General features: G+C 48.5%; 1 protein-coding gene across 1 annotated transcript in view; it reads right to left on the bottom strand.

The window, feature by feature from the left end:
• Window positions 1-162: 162 nt before the first annotated feature.
• Window positions 163-20,115, bottom strand: part of COLGALT2 (collagen beta(1-O)galactosyltransferase 2) — a 47,669-nt gene continuing 27,716 nt past the window's right edge. The window contains exons 2-12 of the mRNA XM_032696755.1: window positions 18,623-18,733; window positions 17,067-17,184; window positions 15,670-15,804; window positions 11,914-12,118; window positions 7,320-7,439; window positions 6,826-6,902; window positions 4,922-5,028; window positions 3,536-3,668; window positions 2,904-3,031; window positions 2,165-2,371; window positions 163-1,768 (exon numbers count right to left, since the gene is read on the bottom strand). Coding sequence (XP_032552646.1) covers window positions 1,492-1,768; window positions 2,165-2,371; window positions 2,904-3,031; window positions 3,536-3,668; window positions 4,922-5,028; window positions 6,826-6,902; window positions 7,320-7,439; window positions 11,914-12,118; window positions 15,670-15,804; window positions 17,067-17,184; window positions 18,623-18,733 — 1,618 coding nt within the window. The 3' untranslated portion in view covers window positions 163-1,491. The remainder of the gene's footprint in view (window positions 1,769-2,164; window positions 2,372-2,903; window positions 3,032-3,535; window positions 3,669-4,921; window positions 5,029-6,825; window positions 6,903-7,319; window positions 7,440-11,913; window positions 12,119-15,669; window positions 15,805-17,066; window positions 17,185-18,622; window positions 18,734-20,115) is intronic.

The raw sequence follows: 20,115 nt of genomic DNA, 5'->3' as shown, positions 1-20,115 counted from the left end.
ATTTAACACTCAAGGCCAGGTTGGACAAGGCTCTGAGCAACCTGGTCTAGTGAAAGGTGTCCCTGCCCATGGCAAGGGGTTGGACTGGGTGACTCTTAAAGGTCCCTTCCATCCCAAACCACTCCATGATTCTCTCACTCAATGAAGAACACACACAGCTGCTCATCTTGCACCAGGTTCTATGTATTATCAGACCGGCTGACAGGTAATAACATGTCTTCTTTAGCAGAAAGCACAACACTGATCAGTAATTATTAAAAACAAACACAAATTAAAAACAAAACCCCAGCCACACATACTCAATGCACAGATCTGCCAGCAGGTGAGTCCCTAGATGGCAATTCCAGGAGGGAACCCTCCCACTGCCCAGCAGCTCGGGGTCTGTGCCAGCTGCTCTAAGCAGGGTAGTCCGTGATCACCTGGCCTCTAAGAAAGGGTTTTCTTTTTAAAAAAATAAACACCATACCCTGCTGGCATGTGAGCCAACAGCAAGTACATCAGAACTCACCCAAAAAACAGACAAGTTTGCTCCTCACATGAAAAAGTATCCAGGCAAGTTGCCTTTCTGTCCTGTAACACACAATTCTATTGGGCTGTCAAGACAGTAACATTGCTGTAGGTTGTTTCAGTTTAATAAGGAGAGTTTGTAACCTACCTTTTTAGGTTTTAAGTTCCCAAAACTCCGACACTTGCTTTTATGGCCTAATTAAACAGGCCTGCAAAAAGGTTGTGGGGATTTGTTTTCCTGAAGGAATAAACTGAGGCAGGGGGTAAAGCAGGACATGACACCGACTAACTCCCCCTGTGTTCCCTTCAGGAAGACAAATAAAACCAACCACCTGCACTCCATGATTTTAGACATGCCAAGACATCCCTTCTGGACTGGGAGACCTTTTTAGATGGGATGTAGCAGGATTAAAAATGAGCTGGGGGAAGCCAGCACTGACTGTGATGGGGGAGGACGACAGAGGAGCGCTGCTCCCCTGCACTGAACATTTTTGGGAAACACCTCGATTCTGACAGAAATCCCTTTGGAAAACAAATCCAAATCCCCCAAACGCCCAGCAGAGAGGGTGGTAAAAGCCTACAGACCTACAAGGAGTGAGGCAGCAGCCCAGGTACAGCCATCCCAAAAGGCATTAACACTTGTACACCTCTATATATTAATCTTTATAAATACTGTGTTCTACACGAGGAACTGAAGAAAGATGTCATTCCAGGCTGGTATTTTGTTTTGTTTTTTAGCAAAAGCTTTCCAAGGGCTTTTGTTCAGCTCTCTCTCTGCCAGTCTGGAACACTTGTTCTTTTTCCTCCTTCATCCTCCACCCTGTCCTCAATGGCCTGGGCAGGCATCTGGTCCAACCGCTGCACTCGGCCATTGGAAGCAGTGGGAAAGGAGACCACATGAAGAGCTGCTCTACAACTTTCAAGGGTGAAAAGCAGAAGTGTGAGGCAGGTTCAGCTGTCACAGAGTTCCTGGGAAGCGGGCAGTCATAGCTCATCCCTGGATGACGGCGCGTTGAGAGACGACTGGGAAGGCAGGGCATCCTTGTTCTGGGCGTCGCTGTGGATCTGGCCCTGCTGCCGGGATTTCCAGGAGTGTGTTCTGTCCCAGTCCGTTGACACGGTCTCATTGTCCCAGATGGTGGAGGTCTCTGTGTCGCTGAGGTAGCCCGGCTGCCCCGTGTAGTGGGTGGGGTAAACAAGCAGGGGTTCTGCCGAAAAGGCTTTCAAGTCTCTGGACTCATAGTACTCCATGTACTTAGTGCTGCAGAGGGGAGAAATGCCATCAGAAACAGTGGATCTTCACTGGCACTAGGCTTGGGAGACAGGTCAATCCACTGAGCAGGGGGTCCCAGGGATTGGGGGTAGCTGTTGGAGTACAGCCTGGCTCTCTAGAGCCAGAACCACATGCCTTACAACCACACAGCTGTACAACCAAACCCTGTTCCCACAGACAGCCAAGCCCCTCAGAACCAGCCCACAACCCCCACCCCAGGCAGGGACACCCCCCACTGTCACTGTCACCTTCATCGATCTACCTGGGGAGGGTGCAACCAACAAGCACAAGGAGTCCCCACTAAGTAGGCCACCAACATGATCCAGCTCAAGACCAGCAGGTCCCAGCTCGTGTCCCCCTGAGCCATGGAGGCGTCCGACTTACACAGGGTGCTTGTTGTACATGACTGGCAGAAATTCATCCACGGGCAGCATCTTGCCGAAGGGCTCAGCTCCAATGAGCTTCTGAGCCCCATGGAAAGAGATTGCATAGCCCAGGGTCCAGTAGGAGTAATCAGCTTCCACCAGGTTCCTGACATTGGGAACAGCTTTCTCAGGCTCCTGCACCTGCATCCTTTTCCGGCCAATGTAGCTTAAAGGGTGAAAAGATTGAAGAGATTGGGATCAAAGTGAGTTCTTCGCAGCAACCAGGATCACAAGACTGTGTCAGCCAGGGTAGGGCAAAGGGTCAATCCAAGAAGCAATCCCTGACTTGGCTCACAGATTTCCGTCCTGCACCTCTCCCAGACATCCAAGTCTTAACCCCGTGGGTGGTACTGCTGTGAAAGGCTCCATAAGGAGCCTCAGCTCCATAAGGAACTAAGACGACACGGTCCAAGGCTCAGGACTGAGCTGTGCCAGTTCCTCTGTCACAGCAGCATCTCCTACACTGCTGAGATCAGCCAATGCTGCCCACAAAGGGCAGTGATGGTGCCCACTGGGCATCCAGCACCAGCCTGCCCCAAGAGGCAGATCTGTCCCGATGGGAAGAGCCACTGAAGTGTCCGCCACTGTCCCCTGCACTCCAGCATCAACCTGCAGCTCCCCTCTGTCATGACCCAGTAGTGCTGCCAACCCCCCCACATGCCCAGGAGCTCCCAGATGGCTGAGAACCAGGAACTTACATAAGCTCCCAGTCTAGCTGGGCTTGTTCAATGTCATCCATCAGCCTCATGAGCTTCCTCTTAAACTGGTGCTCAAAGCGCACATCATCCTCAATGACGAGTGTCTTCTCCAGTCCTCTGTTCACCACCTGAGACAGGGGGGTTCACAAATGAGCACGGTGGCCCACATGGGCAGCCTGAAGTTGATGGGGTCACCTTGACCTGGTATGGACACCTTCCACTAGCCCAGGTTGCTCCAAGCCCCCTCCAACCTGGCCTTGGACAGTTCCAGGGATCCAGGGGCAGCCACAGCTTCTCTGAGCAACCTGTGCCAGGGCCTCACCACCCTCACAGCCACGAATTCCTTCCCAGTATCCCATCTAATCCTGCTCTCTGGCAGTGGGAAGCCATTCCCCCTTGTCCTCTCACTCCAGGTCCCTCTCCAGCTCTCTTGGAGCCCCTCTAGGTAGCAGAAAGGGAAAAGGGAGATGTGAAAGCTGAATACTGTGTTGAAGAAAACCCTTGCAACCCAAGGAAATCAGTTCCATCCTACACTTCCAGAAAACTGTACTGGATTTCATGCTCTGCCCCAGGACTGGCTGTGCACTCACAGCACCTTCCTGCAGGAATGCCAAGGCACCCACACTCCATACCTCCTTCCAGATGTAATAGTGGCTGAGGAAGCAGCCGATCTCTCCTCTGGTCAGTGGCCTGGAGGAATACGGGTCCCGGTATCCCGGGAGCATTTCAATGCTGAGAGCTTTGAGCTGACTCGTGTTCAGTGCTCTGGGAAAGACAGAGTATCTATCACCATTTCAGAAACACAAGCCAATTCAAGCCAGACACAGGCACAACACAGGGAATGCTGCTCATGTTCAGGAAAAAGCCACACCTCAAGAAATTCCTCCACTTGTTTTGCTCAAAAACACGGAGGAAAATAACTTCTAAATCAAGCTGATAAATCATATCCTTAACTCTGCCAAAGACTTCTCGTGAGACCACCAATTTTCCTTAACTATGCCAAGTACTTCTTGTGGGACCATCAGCACATCAGGTGCTTGGCTTCAATTATTTTCCTTCGATTATTTAGCCTAAGTTTATTTTCCTTGGCTAAGATTATTTTCCCATCCTTGAAGGGATCCCAAGTCTCCAAGACCACTAGATGGCATGTGGGCTCCTGTCTCTCTGAGGCCTTTTTGCAACTCATAGACCCAAAATTTCGGCAGACCTTGATTTTTCATTATAAAATGGTCTTAACATACCTTAGAATCATGAATCATTTAGGTTGGAAAAACCCTCTAAGATCAAGTCCAACCATTAACCCAGCACTGCCAACCCCACCATAAACCATGTCCCCAGCTGCCACATCTACAGATTTTTTGAACACTTCAGGGATGGGGACTCCACCACTGTCCTGGGCAGCCTGTGCCAGGGCTCGACAAGCCTTTCTGGGAAGAAATTTTTCCCAGTATCAAACCTAAACCTTCCCTGGCACAACCTGAGGTCATTCCCTCTCCTCCTGTCCCTTGTTCCCTGGGAGCAGAGCCCGCCCCACCCCCAGCTCCCCCCTCCTGTCAGGGAGTTGCAGAGCCAGAAGGTCCCCCCTGAGCCTCCTCTTCTCCAGGCTGAGCCTCTCCAGCTGCTCCTCATCACAGTTGTGCTCCAAACCTTAAGAGTAAGCTTGGGAAGGGCTGGGTCAGGGCTAATGGTAGCACAACAGCTCTGTAGCCCTGGGATGGACAATGTTCTCAGGAGATAACTGCACAATTCACAGAAATCAGCACAATTTTAATCTGATTTTCACCTTAGTCTGAACCCCACTGCCCTGGTTCTCTCACAGAGACTGACTAATTGCAAAAGAAGAAAGAAACAGAGCAAAACTGCCCCAAACAGCTGTCAGGTAGATAAAAGGGGTGTTCACCTCCCCCTCAGCCCATGCTGCCCCACCAGAAGGAGGTCAGGGCATCCAAGGAGATGTTATGAAGCAGTTGAGCACATCCCACTCATTGAAAATGTCATCAACCCCAATCAAAACTCACTTTCCATCCACAGCCTCCACTATCTTGACTGCAATCTCCTGCTCATAGAGGGTCCGCAGCATCCGATCCCGCCTGTCCTTCCGGCGCTTCAGATTGATCATGAAAATCTGGGTAAGAAGAGAAAGACATCAGCCTCCCTGCTGGGGAGGGAGGGAGAAGTCTTGATCCACTCTTCTCCAGCAGCCCCTCTGGAAAAGCAGGTCTTGTGAAAATAACAGGTGTTTTTTCATTCCAGGTTGCTTAGAATTTGTCAAAAAATTGGGAGTTGGTTTTGAGTTGAAAGCCTAGAGGCTCGTTCTCTTCCTAAACAACTACTTTTGATGGATGTTCACGGGGGAAACTTGCTCTTTGAGGGTGAATAGAAGGGAGGGAAGACCAGTTACAGCCAAGTCTATAATTTCCAAAGATGCAGGACATTTAGGTTTATATTAAACACAGAGTAACGCAGCCACCTGCAGCCTCAGTCCCACAGGAACACTGACCCACAGTGCTGCCACTGCCTGGATTGAGGACTATCAGCAGGGCCACCATCCCAGTACGAGGCCACGGTAAAGAGAGGATTTTGGTAATTACTTCAGGCACCGAGAAGCTGCTGCTGAGAGCCAAGGCTGGGAACAGAGATGTCTGGGCAGGGCTCCATCCAAGCCTCAAAAAGACTCTAGAGGGCTGAGGACTGAAGCCCTCATTGCAGATAAACCTCAGAGGCTCAAGGATACTTTTCAGTCCCAGAAAGACAAGTACAAGTGCAGTGGTGTAGCCCAGGGAGCAAAACCTCATCCCAGTAAGAAGCGGAACAAATTCCAGCTCAGGACAAATGCAAAAATAATAAATTGGATAAATAAAGTGCAGCCACAAAGGAAAACATGGAAAAAACCTGGACCAGCTGTGCTCTAAACACAGATGCTCAAACACACACAGCCGGGTCGGGTTCGGCTTCACGAGTCACACAAACAGATGGAGCAGAACACAGCAAGAAGACAAAGGCTCCCCTGATCCCCACGGCTCCCTCGGCCACGGAGCCAGGGCCTCCCTGGCAGCTGCACACACAGGGGCTGCTGGCTCTGGGAATAACACAGACAGCAGTTCATTAAAGCATGGCAGATCCCTCTTCCCCCTTCTCCCCCTGCATGGTTTGCTCCTCTCCTGAGGGTACCCAGGGTGAGCCTGCAGCCCCCGGGGTGAGCCTGCAGCCCCCAGCTGCCCCGGGCTCTCCAGTGTCTCTCTCAGCTGAGAGAAATCCTTCCCTCCTGCCACTGGAAAGCAGGAGGGCTTTCCCAAAAGACCAGTTTCTGTCACAGCTGGAAGGACGGCCAAGCTGCTCTGCAGAGTCAGATGTAGAGAAGACAGCACAAGAACTGGGGAATTAAATAACCTGTTTTTCAGCCTCACTTCTGCCATCTCCTCCTGGCTGGATTAAAACACAGAATCACAGAATGGTTTGGGTTGGGAGGGACCTTGAAGACCACCTAGTTCCAACCCCCTGCCATAGGCAGGAACATCTTCTACTAGACCAGGTTGCTCCAAGCCCCACATCCATACTATCAAGAGAGGAAGACCAAAGGTTCGCTGGGCACTGCCCCTGCACCCAAATCTGCACTCCCAAACAGGGGTCTTGTAGCAGGTACCAAGTGCCCACAGATGGCCTCCTTTCTCCACAGCAAACATCAGACCACTTCCTGAGCCCTTTCCCTTCTGCTGTCCTGAGCTCAGCAGTTCTTCCCATATACAGATGGCTATTTTTTCCTTGCAAAAGGTTTCAACCCAAAAGATGAGTAAACAGGTAACTATGCAAAAAGATAATATACTCCAAGGGAAACGGCTGGGAGCTCAGCTACAGGGAGAACCCAGGTCCTCCAGGTGATGAGTGGGAAGACAAGACAATAAACAGCAAACAGGGTCCTTACTTCATCAAATCCCATCTTGTCAGGGTGCTTCAGAGGAACAGAGATGTACTGAGAGGGTTCAACAGGAGGGCGATCGACTGAAAGAGAGCAGAGATCCCAAACATCACCCCCATGTACATCCTGCATCAACGTTTCCATCACAGACCCCAGGGAGATGGGATGAGGAGTCAGTGCAGGATGGGTACAGCAGGGAGCAGCCACGTTGCAAGGCTGGAGCCAGCAGCCATGTGCCAGACAGACAACACGGTCCTGCAGCACCTTTTCCACATGAAAGATGCATTTTTGCATTTGACAAGGGGAAGTTGAGGGATTTTGTGGATGGGGCTGACCTGATCAAGAAGTGCTTACATTCCTGGGTGGAAAACTGCATGTCAAAACAGCATGAGAGCAGTCAGATCAGGATGCAGACCGCCAAGGGAATGAGAGCTAGGCCAGTGGCAGGAGAGCTCTGCAGACATGGAGGGATCGATCATGGCAAGGGCACAGCAACTTACTCATGGCCTCGATCAGCGTGTGCACAAAGTTCTCAGCTTCTTCCGGCAGTGACTGGTGTGGTTTCAGGGGCATGGGAAGGAACCCGTAGTGTTCACGGTTGCAGATGAACATCTGTATTCCTGAGGATCACAGAAAAGCAGAAACTAGAATCAGGTCTGTTACCAGCAGATTTCATTGCTCTGTGGCTACGTAGCCACAATCAAACTTGTGCCAGGACCTCAATCCCAAAAAGTTCTGTTTCCTAAGCAAACAATTCAAAACTATTCCAGTGACATTTGCTGTTCTGCCTGGCTCCTGGCTGGCAGCAAGCAGCCTCTCCCATGAAACCAATCTCAGCTTGCTCCCTAACTAACCCTTCAAAGATATGAACTGACTGGGCGAGGAGGAATGGCTTCCCACTGTCAGAGGGCAGGGTTAGATTAGGGATTAGGAGGGAACTTCTCTGTGAGGGTGGGGAGGCCCTGGCACAGGTTGCCCAGAGAAGCTGTGGCTGCCCCATCCCTGGGAGTGTCCAAGGCCAGGTTGGGCGGGGCTCAGAGCAATCTGGGCTAGTGGAAGGTGTCCCTGCCCATGGCAGGGGGTGGAATGAGATGAGCTTTAAGGTGCCTTCCAACCCAACCCATTCTATTCTTTATCACTGCTTCCTTTTGCTTTGGCTAGAAAATAAAGACAACACATTTTCACCTGTGCTGGCAAAGGACTTCGATGAATATGTACGACAACCATCTCAGAACTGCTAAGTCTACACCAAACATGGTCCTTTCCTCTCCAAGACTATTTTTTACTGTGCCCTGAAGGTTAGAGGAAAATCCAAGAAAGAGACTCCAGCAAGGAGAACATATGCTTTCAAATAGAGGTGATAATAGAACATTCTTCTACTCAAAAGCTTTTGCAACTGCTTTTTGGAGGGGGGAAACAAAGGGAAGCTGCAAAGCCTCTCCTAGGAGCAGGTAAGGAAGAGACCCACCCACTGCCTGTTCACTGGGAGCATCCCAGCATCAGCAAAAGGCTGTTCCCTCTGGGATGACAAGGATTTGCTCACCACTGCCTGTAACTGTGGCAGCACTGGGCCTGATGTCACATCCGACAACACACTCAAAAGCCACACAGAGAGAAGCCAAGGAAAGTATTTCTGTTGTTCCTCATCGAGTTCTGGTAAGGTCCTTTATTATCTAACCCCAATCAGAGCTGCTAGAACCCACACAACTGGCCAAAAAAATGCCTTTCTTTTTCATTTTTTTTTTTAATGGAACAAGGACAACCACCCCCTTCCCTCTAGGAAATAAATGAAAAGCAGACACTACCTGGTGTGCTGATGCTTTCATCTATTAGTTTCCCTAATCCCTGGTATTTTTAGCAGAGCGGAATTTTCGGCACTAATGACCCCGGTGTTTCTCTCATTTTAAGTTCTGCAAGTAAATTGCTGGCTATGCTACTTGCCAAAACACATTCAGCTGTCAGCTGCAATTTAGGTAAATGGCAGAATAAAAAAATACTACCTGCTGACATTAATGGGTTTGGCACTGATCTAATCAACTAATCTTATCTGGCTCACTGATCTCTGTTCTTACCTTCCGCTGGCTTAAACACACTTAATCTGTGCAGATTCATGCCAGTATTCCTGTTCTTTCTGGAATAAAACTTACCATAAAGTTACCATATAGGTAAAGCTCCCATAAAATGGGGAGGGGGACTCTCTCTCCAGCTCTCTTTTTATAATAAAATTGGATGATTGCTACAGAAAAACAACAGGTTTTTGCATTATTATTATTACATTTTATAAGCAATGCCCAGGATTCGCAGCCGTGCCCTAAACCCATAATTAAGGAACCTAAATTTCCTCCACATCCCTGTGACTGGACCTTCCTGCTGGCTGCTCAAGGGCTTCAGAGCCTCAGGCTGAAAGGTAGCTCAGGAGATCACAGAACGGTTTGGAAGGCACCTTAAAGCCCACCTCATTCCACCCCCTGCCATGGGCAGGGACACCTTCCACTAGCCCAGGTTGCTCCAAGCCCCGTCCAACCTGGCCTTGGACAATTCCAGGGATGGGGCAGCCACAGCTTCTCTGGGCACCCTGTGCCAGGGCCTCTCCACCCTCAGACACAAGAATTTTTTCCCCATATCCAATCTAACCCTGCCCTCTGACAGTGGGAAGTCATTCCCCCTTGCCCTCTTACTCCAGGTTCCTGTTCAAAATCCTTCTCCAGCTCTCTTGAAGCCCCTTTGGGCACTGGAAGGCTGATCAGCCTGGCTCAACACTCCTGTGAGCACAAGGGGCTCTACAGAGTACAGTGCTGGTAAAAACACACCCACAATGAGTTTTATTGAGTCAGGACTTCCACCACGGGCCACGTCCTCAGCAGAAGTGGGACCATCTCTCTGAAGCATCACAAAACAGTTGCTTCCAGCAGTAGATTCCCTGTTGGAAATCAATGGCTTTATCTGAGGCATTAAGCCCAGTACTTGCCCTCATCAAAAGCCAAGATTATTTATGACTTCAGGGAACTGAAATTACTCCAAAGAGAAGTTTACCTCAAAGCCCACACATTTTTCACATTTCTGAAACATTTTGTCATCCTGTTATCCTGGGTGACAAAACTCATCCCAGGACACAAGCCAACAATCTGAGTAGATCAATGGGCCAGACAGATGAAGCAAAGCCTTTCATGTCATGGGTCAGTCCTGGAAAAAGCTAAAGTGCTCTAGGATGGAAGGAAAAAATGATGGGTTTGAATCCCTGAAATATTTCTGAAACAGCTGGAGCTAATGCACTGCACTTACCACACTGGTGGGATGCTGCATTTCTGAGAGAGCTGTCACAGGGAAGAAGTGGGGGGACAGTCTGCTCTGCTATCCAGCCCTAAACCTCAATTCTCATCTGGAGCCAAGATGTGGCACTTGGGGACATGGGTTAGTGGTGGGCTTGGCAGTGCTGGAGGAATGGTTGGACCTGATGATCTGGGAGGTCTTGATGCTGTGATTTTATATCGATGTTCTGACTCTGAACGTCAGGACCACAGGAATTGCTCTGCAAGTTCACATCTCACCTCTGCCTCTCAAGGACTCCAACTGCAGCTCTTGCTGCCTCTCCTCCATAGTTTGTCTTATTTGATGCTCCTCATCCTCTCAAAGCTGATTTAAAAAATGCCCTGCTCAGTCTGCCAAGAAAACACCATCTTTTTTGGTGCTGTTAAGACCTTCTGCTGTTAAGCAGAAACACCCCTGAAAAGGAAGGTACAGACAGCTGGTGGCTGCTGTGCTGTCTGGGAATGGTGGGAAGGCAGTCACAGCCCGCCTTCTCTGCAGAACAACTGCCAACAACAACAACAATCCTTCTTCCCTTGGCTTTCTCTCTGCCTGGCTGTCCCCCAAAGAGCAGCTTTTCCTGCTCACCTTAACTTCTCTTTCACAGAGGACAGGTAGCACCAACTGCACATCACTCAGGGGACTCATACACAACTTTGTAAGTCAGCAATCCAGTCATGATCTCTGATTAGAAGGCATTTATGGGTGTCGCCGAGCTTCCACCAGTCACTTTTTCCTTATAATGCCCCAAACTGTGCCCTTTTCAACACAACAGGCAAAGAACACAGTTGGCCATCACATTAATGTCCTTCCTGGGAGTTCCTTTCAGCTGCAACACTGTGTCTGCCAGCCTGGACTTTGTTGCAGACAGAATACTCACAAGATCCACTCTCCGAAAACAAATGGGACTAAACATCCTCACCACAAGTACAAACGGCAGCAGCATCAGGCACTCGAGGGACAGTGATGTCTCAGAGACACCTGGAGCTCTCTGCAAACACCAACAGCCATTCCAGGCACAGGAAGAGGACATGGAGGTTGTGACTTGGCTGAAAAGACCCCTGTATTTCAGGGCTAACTGAAATCCTCCCACTGTCCAGGAGAACCTGATCCCAGTATTGGCCAGAGTGGTGTCCTTGCTGTGCCCCACGGACCTCAGTGCTCTGTGTTCTCCCAAAGTACCCCTGACACAACATGAAGTACAACAGAGATTTTACTGCTCTTGTACCAGCTCTAACTGGCTCTTGCCTGCAAAAGATTTCTTCTCCCTGGAAGTGTCCAATCCAAGTTGGACGGGGCTTGGAGCAACCTGGGCTAGTGGAAGGTGTCCCTGCCCATGGCAGGGGTTTGGAACAAGATGAGCTTTAAGGTCCCTTCCAACACAAACCATTCTGTGACTCTGTTCTTTAAGAAGAGTCTCTTGCCCTCACCCCTTTCCTCATGGATCTTCTGGAAGTGGTAACTTTAGATACTTCACCTACAGACTTCACAACACCTTCTCTGTTTCCCTGCTGTGACACAAACCATGGGTGGAAGCCACGCATTTTGTCTCTGAAATATTGCCCCCAGGCCAAGAACAGCTCCCACATCCTCTGAAGCCAGCTGTAATCCAAAACTGCCTTTCCAGTCACTTGCTGCTGGTTATCCCTGACCAGATCCCAAAGAGGAAAGGGAACAGTGTCTGAACCCCCCACTGAAGTTAACACAGGACTTTTGGCCTGTGAACTCACAGTAGAGGTCTGTCTGTCTCTACAAGTGACTCCTCCCCAGCCAAAGCTCCAGACATACCTGCTTGGCGACTGGAGAAGGCAAAGACCATGATATCATCAAAGCTCCAGGTGTAATCCTGGTGGGGGGGGTAGAACATCAGCTTGGTGGAGGCCTCCTTCCTCAGGTCAATGAGGAACGTGGAATGAATCATGGGGACAGCAAAACAGCCCATCCTCTTCCATTCCCGAATCAGGGGATATTCCAAGGTCCTTTTGTAATAGCCCTGAAATCACAAAGAGGGAGTTGCTTGAGAGATTCCTGTTTCAGAGATGCTCCTTTGCAAAAGTTCTCACCCTGAGCTCTTCCCAGCAGAGGTGCATCAGGGCTCAACTCTCAGCTTTTTCAGCATCTCCCATTTGAAAAGGGCCCAGTCAAGTGTTTAGAAACAGTCTCTATCCCAAAAGTTAAAGACTGACCTTCTCTTTCCTTTTTAGCTGTTCTTGGAGACCCAAAACTTTCCACTGCAAAATTCCCCTGCAATGGGCCTTCAAACCTCAGACTATATTCTCCTGGCTCTCCAAAAACCTCTTTTTTGCTCATAGACTCTCCAGCCTGATCCTTGAAGTTGCTGAGCCTGAGCATCCATGACGTCCTCCACGTTTATCAGGCACAGATATGTCTCACAGAACAGGAGCTGCAAACTAATTCTGACCATGACCTTAAAAAAATGGTTTGTGTCACTGCAGTGTAAGAATCTCTGCTTCCCCCATCCTGGGGCAAGTAGGTTTAATATTCACTCCTGAGCCTGTCTGGGGGAGGCACTTCAGTCAGCTCATGGGTAATTCCCTGTACCCAGGAGTTCTGCCAGCCTTCCAGCACTGTGGGGTGCAACACCCACAGTCTGCACCTCATATGGCTAAAGCCATCAGATTTGGAAATAAATGCACTAAATTCCTCCAGAAAGAAAATCCTGAAACACCAATTTGACATCTGGATGGCTGAATCCAGAGCAGATTCCGGGCCTTACAGAAATGATGAGTCACTAAAAGAAGTTAAAGCTCCATTTATATTATATTTTCCATGAGCATCCAGGCAACGGCTGAGCAAATCATGGCAGAACCACTCTATTCTGAGCTGTGCAGAAGCATGCGTGGTGCATCTGCCTGTTTATGCATCTGTCACCCTCCCCTCTGCCCTTCAGACACCTTCTGACCACACTGTGAGGACCAGAAATCCCAAACACAGCAATCCCGACTGCCATGGAAAGGAGTGTGCGGGTAGAGACCTGAGCAGCCAAAGGAAGGGTTAACACATCCAACCTTTACCAGACATCCAAGAATGCCCACAGGTGACGGACTGTGGAAACTAAACTTGCCTCCTCCAGTCACTGGCCCTGGAGTGTTGGGGCTGTTCACTGCTCATAAATCAGGGGAAGTCAAGAAAGACTCCAACTCATCCGCGCTGGTGCCGTGCTCTCTCTCCCAAGGTTTGCTCCGTGACAGCTCGGTGTCAGGCTGTCTGGAGCTGGGTTTGGCCTGCCGTAGCTCAGTGCTGGAGGGAGGCTGTGTTTCAGGGCATGCTCCAGCTGTTATTCCCTCCCCAAGTCCCCTGGGAGAGCAAGGCTGAGCACACGAAGCCCTGGGACTGTGCACAGAAACAAAAAGCAGCAACTGAGAGAAAATTAAAAGAGCAACTTTGCTGTTCACTTGAGCAGCTTTTTTTCCCACCAAATTCTACAAGACGCACTTGCTGCAAGGTTTTTCCCTCTACTTTTCTCAGCTAATGCCGGAAACTCCCCACTGGGGAGGTAGGGCTGAGGCTGGTGCACACGGGCAGAGATCCACTGCAGCCTGTGGAGCAGTGCTGACTTACACCAGTGGAAAACACGGCTGATCCAGGACTTAGCCTTAAAAACCTTAAGGACGCTCAATACCTTCGCTAGGAAATTTATATCTTCCTTTTAAAACAAAAACTGAAACAAGGAAACACACCTCCCCACTCCCCTTTTCTTATCTCCATATTTACTTACCAAGGATTTGGATAGTTCGGGACCTTTTTCTGCTATTTTTATTCAAATACTTAGTCTGAACTGTGGAACTCCCTGCTATAAGATAGTGTAGGTGCCAAAAAATAGATTCAGACAGTGATTTTTGGAGAAGAAAAAAATCTCTGAGAGATCTAAAGACAAGTATATTCCTCAAAAAAAAAAAGAAGGGGATTGCCAGAGGATACAGAAGTAATTTGGGCAAGTATCACTCACTTTTTTTGCATCTGCAGGGAACTGTCACTATCAGATGGACCTTTCCTCTGACCCAGTACAGTTGTTATGTTTTCATCCTGCTTCTGATCCCTACTTGTGTCCCTGGTAACACTGGGAAGTAATAATGATGTTTTGTGCCAGATAAATAAAGGAAATGGGAAAATTGAGTCTTCTCTTTATTTCACTCCAGCAATAATAACAAATAGAGTCAGATTAGGTCTCTGGAATAAAGCAAGAGGGTAGGGAAGGGCAGGAATGTGGAACTTGCCCCAGGGAAGCTCAGGGATGCATATGCAGCTCAGGATTAAACACATTTGTCTATGCAGTAGCTTTATGAATAAGGAAGCAAGACTCAGGCATGGAATTAAGAAGGAAATCCTTAAGCTTTCCAGGGCAAACAGGGAAAAATTTTCAAGAGAATACACACTCTTTTGCTATTCCAAAGACAAACAGCTTAGGATCTTGACTCCTCAAAGGATGACAATACACAGGTCAGCAACAGACTGGAGAACAGGTCAAAAAGCTGATCTCATTACTGAGGCTTACCTGGGAGAAAAGGCATTAACTACGGTCCCCATTTCAGGCTGAATGTTTTGTAAAGCCCATCCAGAGCTTTATCAAGAATATTTCAAAGGAAAAAAAGGCAAAGAAACACTGTGACAACAGATCTGCCCTCTATACATTTGATTCTCTTAGCAAAACCCTTTTATGGACAAGGTGACTGTGCTGGGTTTGGTTGTATGCAGTTGATTTTCTTTAAAGCTGCCTGGATAGTGCTGATTTTGTATCATTTGTTTGGTTTTTTTTTTCTCTTTACTTATTAAATTATCTTTATCTCCACCCATGAGGGTTGCTTTTGGGTTCATTTGGGTTTTTTTCCTGCTTTTGCCTTTCCAATTTGCTCCTTCATCCCACTGGGCAGGATCCAGCAAGTGACTGGGTGGGGACTTACCCACTAGCCAGGTACACACCACAATGATGTAGGTCAGTTTGTAAAGTGACAGCTCAACCTCATGCTGGCTTTAAAATAATGCTGTTTCTACCATACAATATTTTTGTGTCTGATACTTTCTGTGGTTTGAAAAGGTAACACAAAACTGATTTTTTAGGCTCAGCACCAGTACCAGTTTTACAGCACACACACTCCCAACAAGGTAAAGGGTGTTTTTAAACTATATCTGTTTATAAGTGAGAAAAACAACTTATACACAAGAGAGCTGTGGAAAGAAAAGCAAACTCCTCTCGGATTAGCATCACTATACAGGAAAACTAGCCCAAAATTATGCACCAAGAGTTTTTAAGGCCATTACAGAAACACATGGAATCACCTTAAAAAAAATTCTGGACTGCATATCAGTATTTTTTGTGTAGTAAGTGGGATTGTATCACATGTTAATACCATCCTTGCACACCTCAGAGCTGCAGTAGCTTCTGATCAGGACGACACTACAGAAGCAGATGGGAAAGTCCACAGAACAGAAAAAAAAATGCCCATTGCTCCACATATACAGGGTAGGAAGCCTTTGAGAACACAGCTCACACAGTCACCTAACACCCTTCATGAGGTCACTTGCCTGGGGGGTGATGCCACACCAGAAGTTGGAGTAGAGGGAGCGAGATTCGAGCATCGGTGCCACCAGTGTCTTGTTTTCTGCTATCAACAGGTTCAGGGTTTGTGGGTTGGTCAGTAAATTATCTGCATCAACAAACTAGAGGAGGAAGAGAAGAAGACATTCATTAACAGATGAAATGATATGCTTCCCCTGACACTTCCTTGGGAAGGAGGCAGCCAGAGGCACGAGATCAGCAACAGTGTGGCCCAGGGCAGTGTCTGTCCCCCTGTGCTGGGCACTGGTGTGGCACCTCAAATCCTGGGATCAGTTTTGGGCCCCTCATGACGAGAAAGACTTTGAGGGGCTGGAGCATGTGCAGGGAAGGGAACGGAGCTGGGAAGGGGCTGGAGCAGCAGGAGTGGCTGAGGGAGCTGGGGGGGCTCAGCCTGGAGAAAAGGAGGCTCAGGGGGGACCTTCTGGCTCTGCAACTCCCTGACAGGAGGGGGGAGCCGGGGACGGTTGGGCTCTGCTCCCAGAGAACAAGGGACAGGAGGAGAGGGAACGGCCTCCAGCTGTGCCAGGGGAGGTTTAGGTTTGATACTGGGGAAAATTTCTTCCCAGAAAGGGTTGTCCAGCATTGGCACAGGCTGCCCAGGGGAATGGCGGAGTCACCATCCCTGGAGGAATTTAAAAGCCATGTGGATGTGGCCTTGGCAGTGCTGGTTTAATGGCTGGATTCAATGATCTTAGAGATCTTTTCCAACCTATACGATTCTATGAGTCAATAGTTCGCAAAAAAAACCCCCAGTGAGCTGGTGGGTTTGGCTTCATAGGGCACACTGCTGGTACCAGCAAGCCCAGGGGCAGCTGCCCCTAGGACACGCAGTGAGATGGGAGAAGATGTGGAGCTTCCCTGACTCCACACAACGTTACATCAGCACAGGGACAAGGGAGCTGAAAGGGAAAACAGCATAGCTGAAAATTCAGGACAAGTTTATTCTGTGAAAAGGATCAAGAACAACTCAAACTGGCCTCACACCCTCGCCTTGCTCAGGGGCTGTGGGAACATCCCCATTAACTGCTACTGCAGTGACCAAGGGCAGCATCTTCCCACAGCTGCTCTGCAAAACTATTCCCTTACATTTCATCAGGTGGGTTTCAATCTGGGGGACCCTTGCAGGTACCTCCCACCACCAGGACTATGCTCAATCCTGATGCCCGTGGAGAAAGCCCCGAGCTTACCCCAGGACTCATCTCCCCAGCTGCAAAGTCTCTGGCTCATCAGATCAAGAAATGACCCACAGCATCTCCATTTGTCTTTAGATGCAGAGAAAACTTTTTGACAGTCCCCAGTATCCAAGTGACCACCTGAAAAGCTTTTGCCTGAAGGCAGTTAATAAGTCAAAGCCTGTATTTACCAGGATGTAGTCTGACCACTTCTCTCGTGCAGCACGCAGGGCAGCCTGGCGCAGCTTCATCACGTGAGTGAATCGGGAGCTCGGCCAATGTTTTGGACCAATTTCTTCTGGGTAAGATCTAGAAAAGGAAAAAAATTGACTGTAAAACATGTCTGGGCCTTATTACACCAGTCAAAAAAAAAAAAAAAGAGAGAGAGAGAGTTCCCTTGATGCCTTCATGCTGAAAGGAAAACAGCGTTAAGAGTCACCTCAGGCAACCCAGGAGACGTTTTGAGGGAGAATGATTCCAAGTTCTGTGCTGGCATGAGCACAGAGGGCACCAGGGAACAAGCAGTGCCACAGTGTTTCCTGACAACCCAGCAAAGCAGCACCATCCAACCCAGGAACTCCTTCGGCAGAGGGTACCCCCCAAAATGAACTGCAGCTGATTTACCCTGTCTGACCCTCTGGTAGAAACTCATCTGCCCTCTGGGCTGCAAATCCAGCTCCCTTCAGCCCTGCAAATCCAGTTCCCTTCAGCCCTGCAGAGCCAGATGAAGGCAATCCGGATTCCATCGGGGTCTGGGCATTATTAGGAACTGTTAACACATCCCAGGAACAGCTCCTAAGTCTCCAAACACCCAACACCCAGCCCCAGGAGCCCCATCGCGTCACCACAGTTGTGTGCGTGGCTCTGTTCCAAGGGTCAGGTCCAAAAACAAAGGCTTTGTAACAAAGATGTAAGGAAACTTGGGAATAGATCCCTACACGGAATAAAAATGCAGGACTTTGAAACAGCACCTGTATAAGCCAGGGAAGGAGCTAAGAATTTCAAAGGCTTTGGGCAGAAATTAAAAAAGCCAAGTGTCACAGGAAGAAAACTCAATTCCAATGAAAGGATTAAAAATGTCAATAAACCCAGCATTCCCTGTGGATTTGTACCACAAATACCCAACCACTGCACCGAGGACCTTGAAAATAAAAGCAAGCCTAAAGGAAGGGGAAACTGATGTAATTTTCCTTGATGGAAGAAATAGAAAACAGAACAAAACCAGGAACAGCTGATCTCAAAAATAAATAAAAATTAAAGCAATAAAACCCCAACACATCATATTTCAAAGCAATGCTCCTGCAAATCATGCAAAGGCATAATATAATGAATTAAATCTAGTTCTCTGGCTCAGCACTTACTGAATAGTTGATGTCTCAGAGCTTTCATAGATGTCTCAGAGCTTTTTACAGGAACAGGCTACGATTTCTCTGCTTCCTTGCAAATAAAGCATGATAGTTTTAATTCCCTGTAGCTCTTGATGTGGTTTGTTTACCACGCAAAGAGAGCAGCTGCAGATGCTAAATAACTGAATGGAAAATGCTTTCTTCGAAGGCTTGCATGAGCTGCTTTACTGAAGTCAGAGACCTCTTCACAGAGACCTCACATTACCTTTTTTTCATAAGAACACAATTTTAATGGGACAGACCCCACAAAATAAATAATCCACATTTTAATGCTTGGACATCTAGTATAACTCCTGCTTTGGAAACAGCAAACCAGGTGAGCCCCTCGCTGTGGTACTCACTGGGGTTCCTCCATTGGTCTCCACTCCACATCGTGGTAGAGGTGCTGCACATTCTTCAGCCACTCCCTGAGGATTGCTGTGGTGTTGTCAACGTTGTGGTCAGTGGCTGCCCTGGGAAAGCAGAGGCAGAGGAAGCATGTTAACACAAGATTTAAGTCCTTCGCCTAAATTCCTGTTTTATCACTGGAAAAAACAAGACAGGCTGTTGTGGTTCAAGCCCAGCTGACAACTAAGCTGCTCTCTCAGTCCCCCTTGCCCTGTGAGATGGGGAGGAGAATCAGGGAAGGCAAAAAACCTGTGGGATGAGATAAGAACAGGTTAATAACTGAAACGTGCTGATAGAGGAGGGAATGTTTTTTCCTCGGGGTTGAGCAGCAGAGCTGCACAAACTGGAACAGGAGGCACAGATCCACAACTCTGACAGCAACCACGTGGAAACGTTCCCAAGGGAGCCACAGGCTCCTCTCTGCCTGGGATCCTCAAGGCTTCAGGTCCCAGGGTGAGCAGGCCAAGTCACATCCCAGCTGCTCCTCCCCAGCACGCCTTTCCCTGGGACCAGGGCTTTGCACACCCAACCCCTGGTCGCTCACACGGCCATGGCAGATTCCACAACAAATTCCCATCAGTGAAAGGGCTGCTCATTTTTCCTGGGCGGAAGGCAGGACAGCACAGCCCCACAGCAGAGCACAGCTCAGTAGGCTCCACTGGGAATTTGTAATTTCTTAATATTCCTCTGGGAGTATAAATACTCCTAAGAGATCTCACGGAGACAGTAAAGATAGTGTGGAACACATCCCTCAGGGGAGGGTGCTGGAAGCCCCCTCAAGTGCTATAGATTTCCTGTTGCATCCTCCAGCTCCAAAGACACAAAGGCACTTCCCAGAGCATCTCTGCTTCAAACCAAAGCTACCTACAGTCAGGGGAGGGCACACAGAAGGGACAAAGGGAGTTCATCCTAAACCCCAGAGCTATTCCAAAGCTTTATCAGGAAAATACCTCCACTCCAAGTCAGTGTATTATCCTATAGATGAAAACCAGGGCATGAACCCTTTTTAGTTCAAACCACTGGAAGATATAATTCCCATGAGGGTTAGCCTGCTTTAAATTAAAAAAGAATCAAGAATTCAGATTTTCAGTTTATTTATAATCAGAACACCATAATCACTTAAGGTCAGGAAGACTATTTGTTGAATATTTATTTATTCCTGTCTATTGAAACAATAAATAATGAGAGTTCAGCAAATGAAGAGAGGCTGGTTCCTGTGTCATTAACTGCTTTCCTGTGACAGAGCAAAGCCAGGCTTAGTCATTGCTTTTGATCAAGACCCTGGGTCAGACTGCACTGTAGATCTAGTCTGCAATGATGTTTAAACTGGACTAAACTAGTCGTAGTGCTGACTTGGTATAAGTCCAACTTGCTCCATATATTTTCAGGATGAAGTTCATCCCCTTTAGCCCGTTTTCACATACTTCCTTGGCCTCCCACACCCACC

Source organism: Chiroxiphia lanceolata, chromosome 9 (genome assembly GCF_009829145.1).
Source record: "Chiroxiphia lanceolata isolate bChiLan1 chromosome 9, bChiLan1.pri, whole genome shotgun sequence".
NCBI lineage: Eukaryota > Metazoa > Chordata > Aves > Passeriformes > Pipridae > Chiroxiphia > Chiroxiphia lanceolata.
This window is presented reverse-complemented; position numbering and strand designations above follow the sequence as displayed.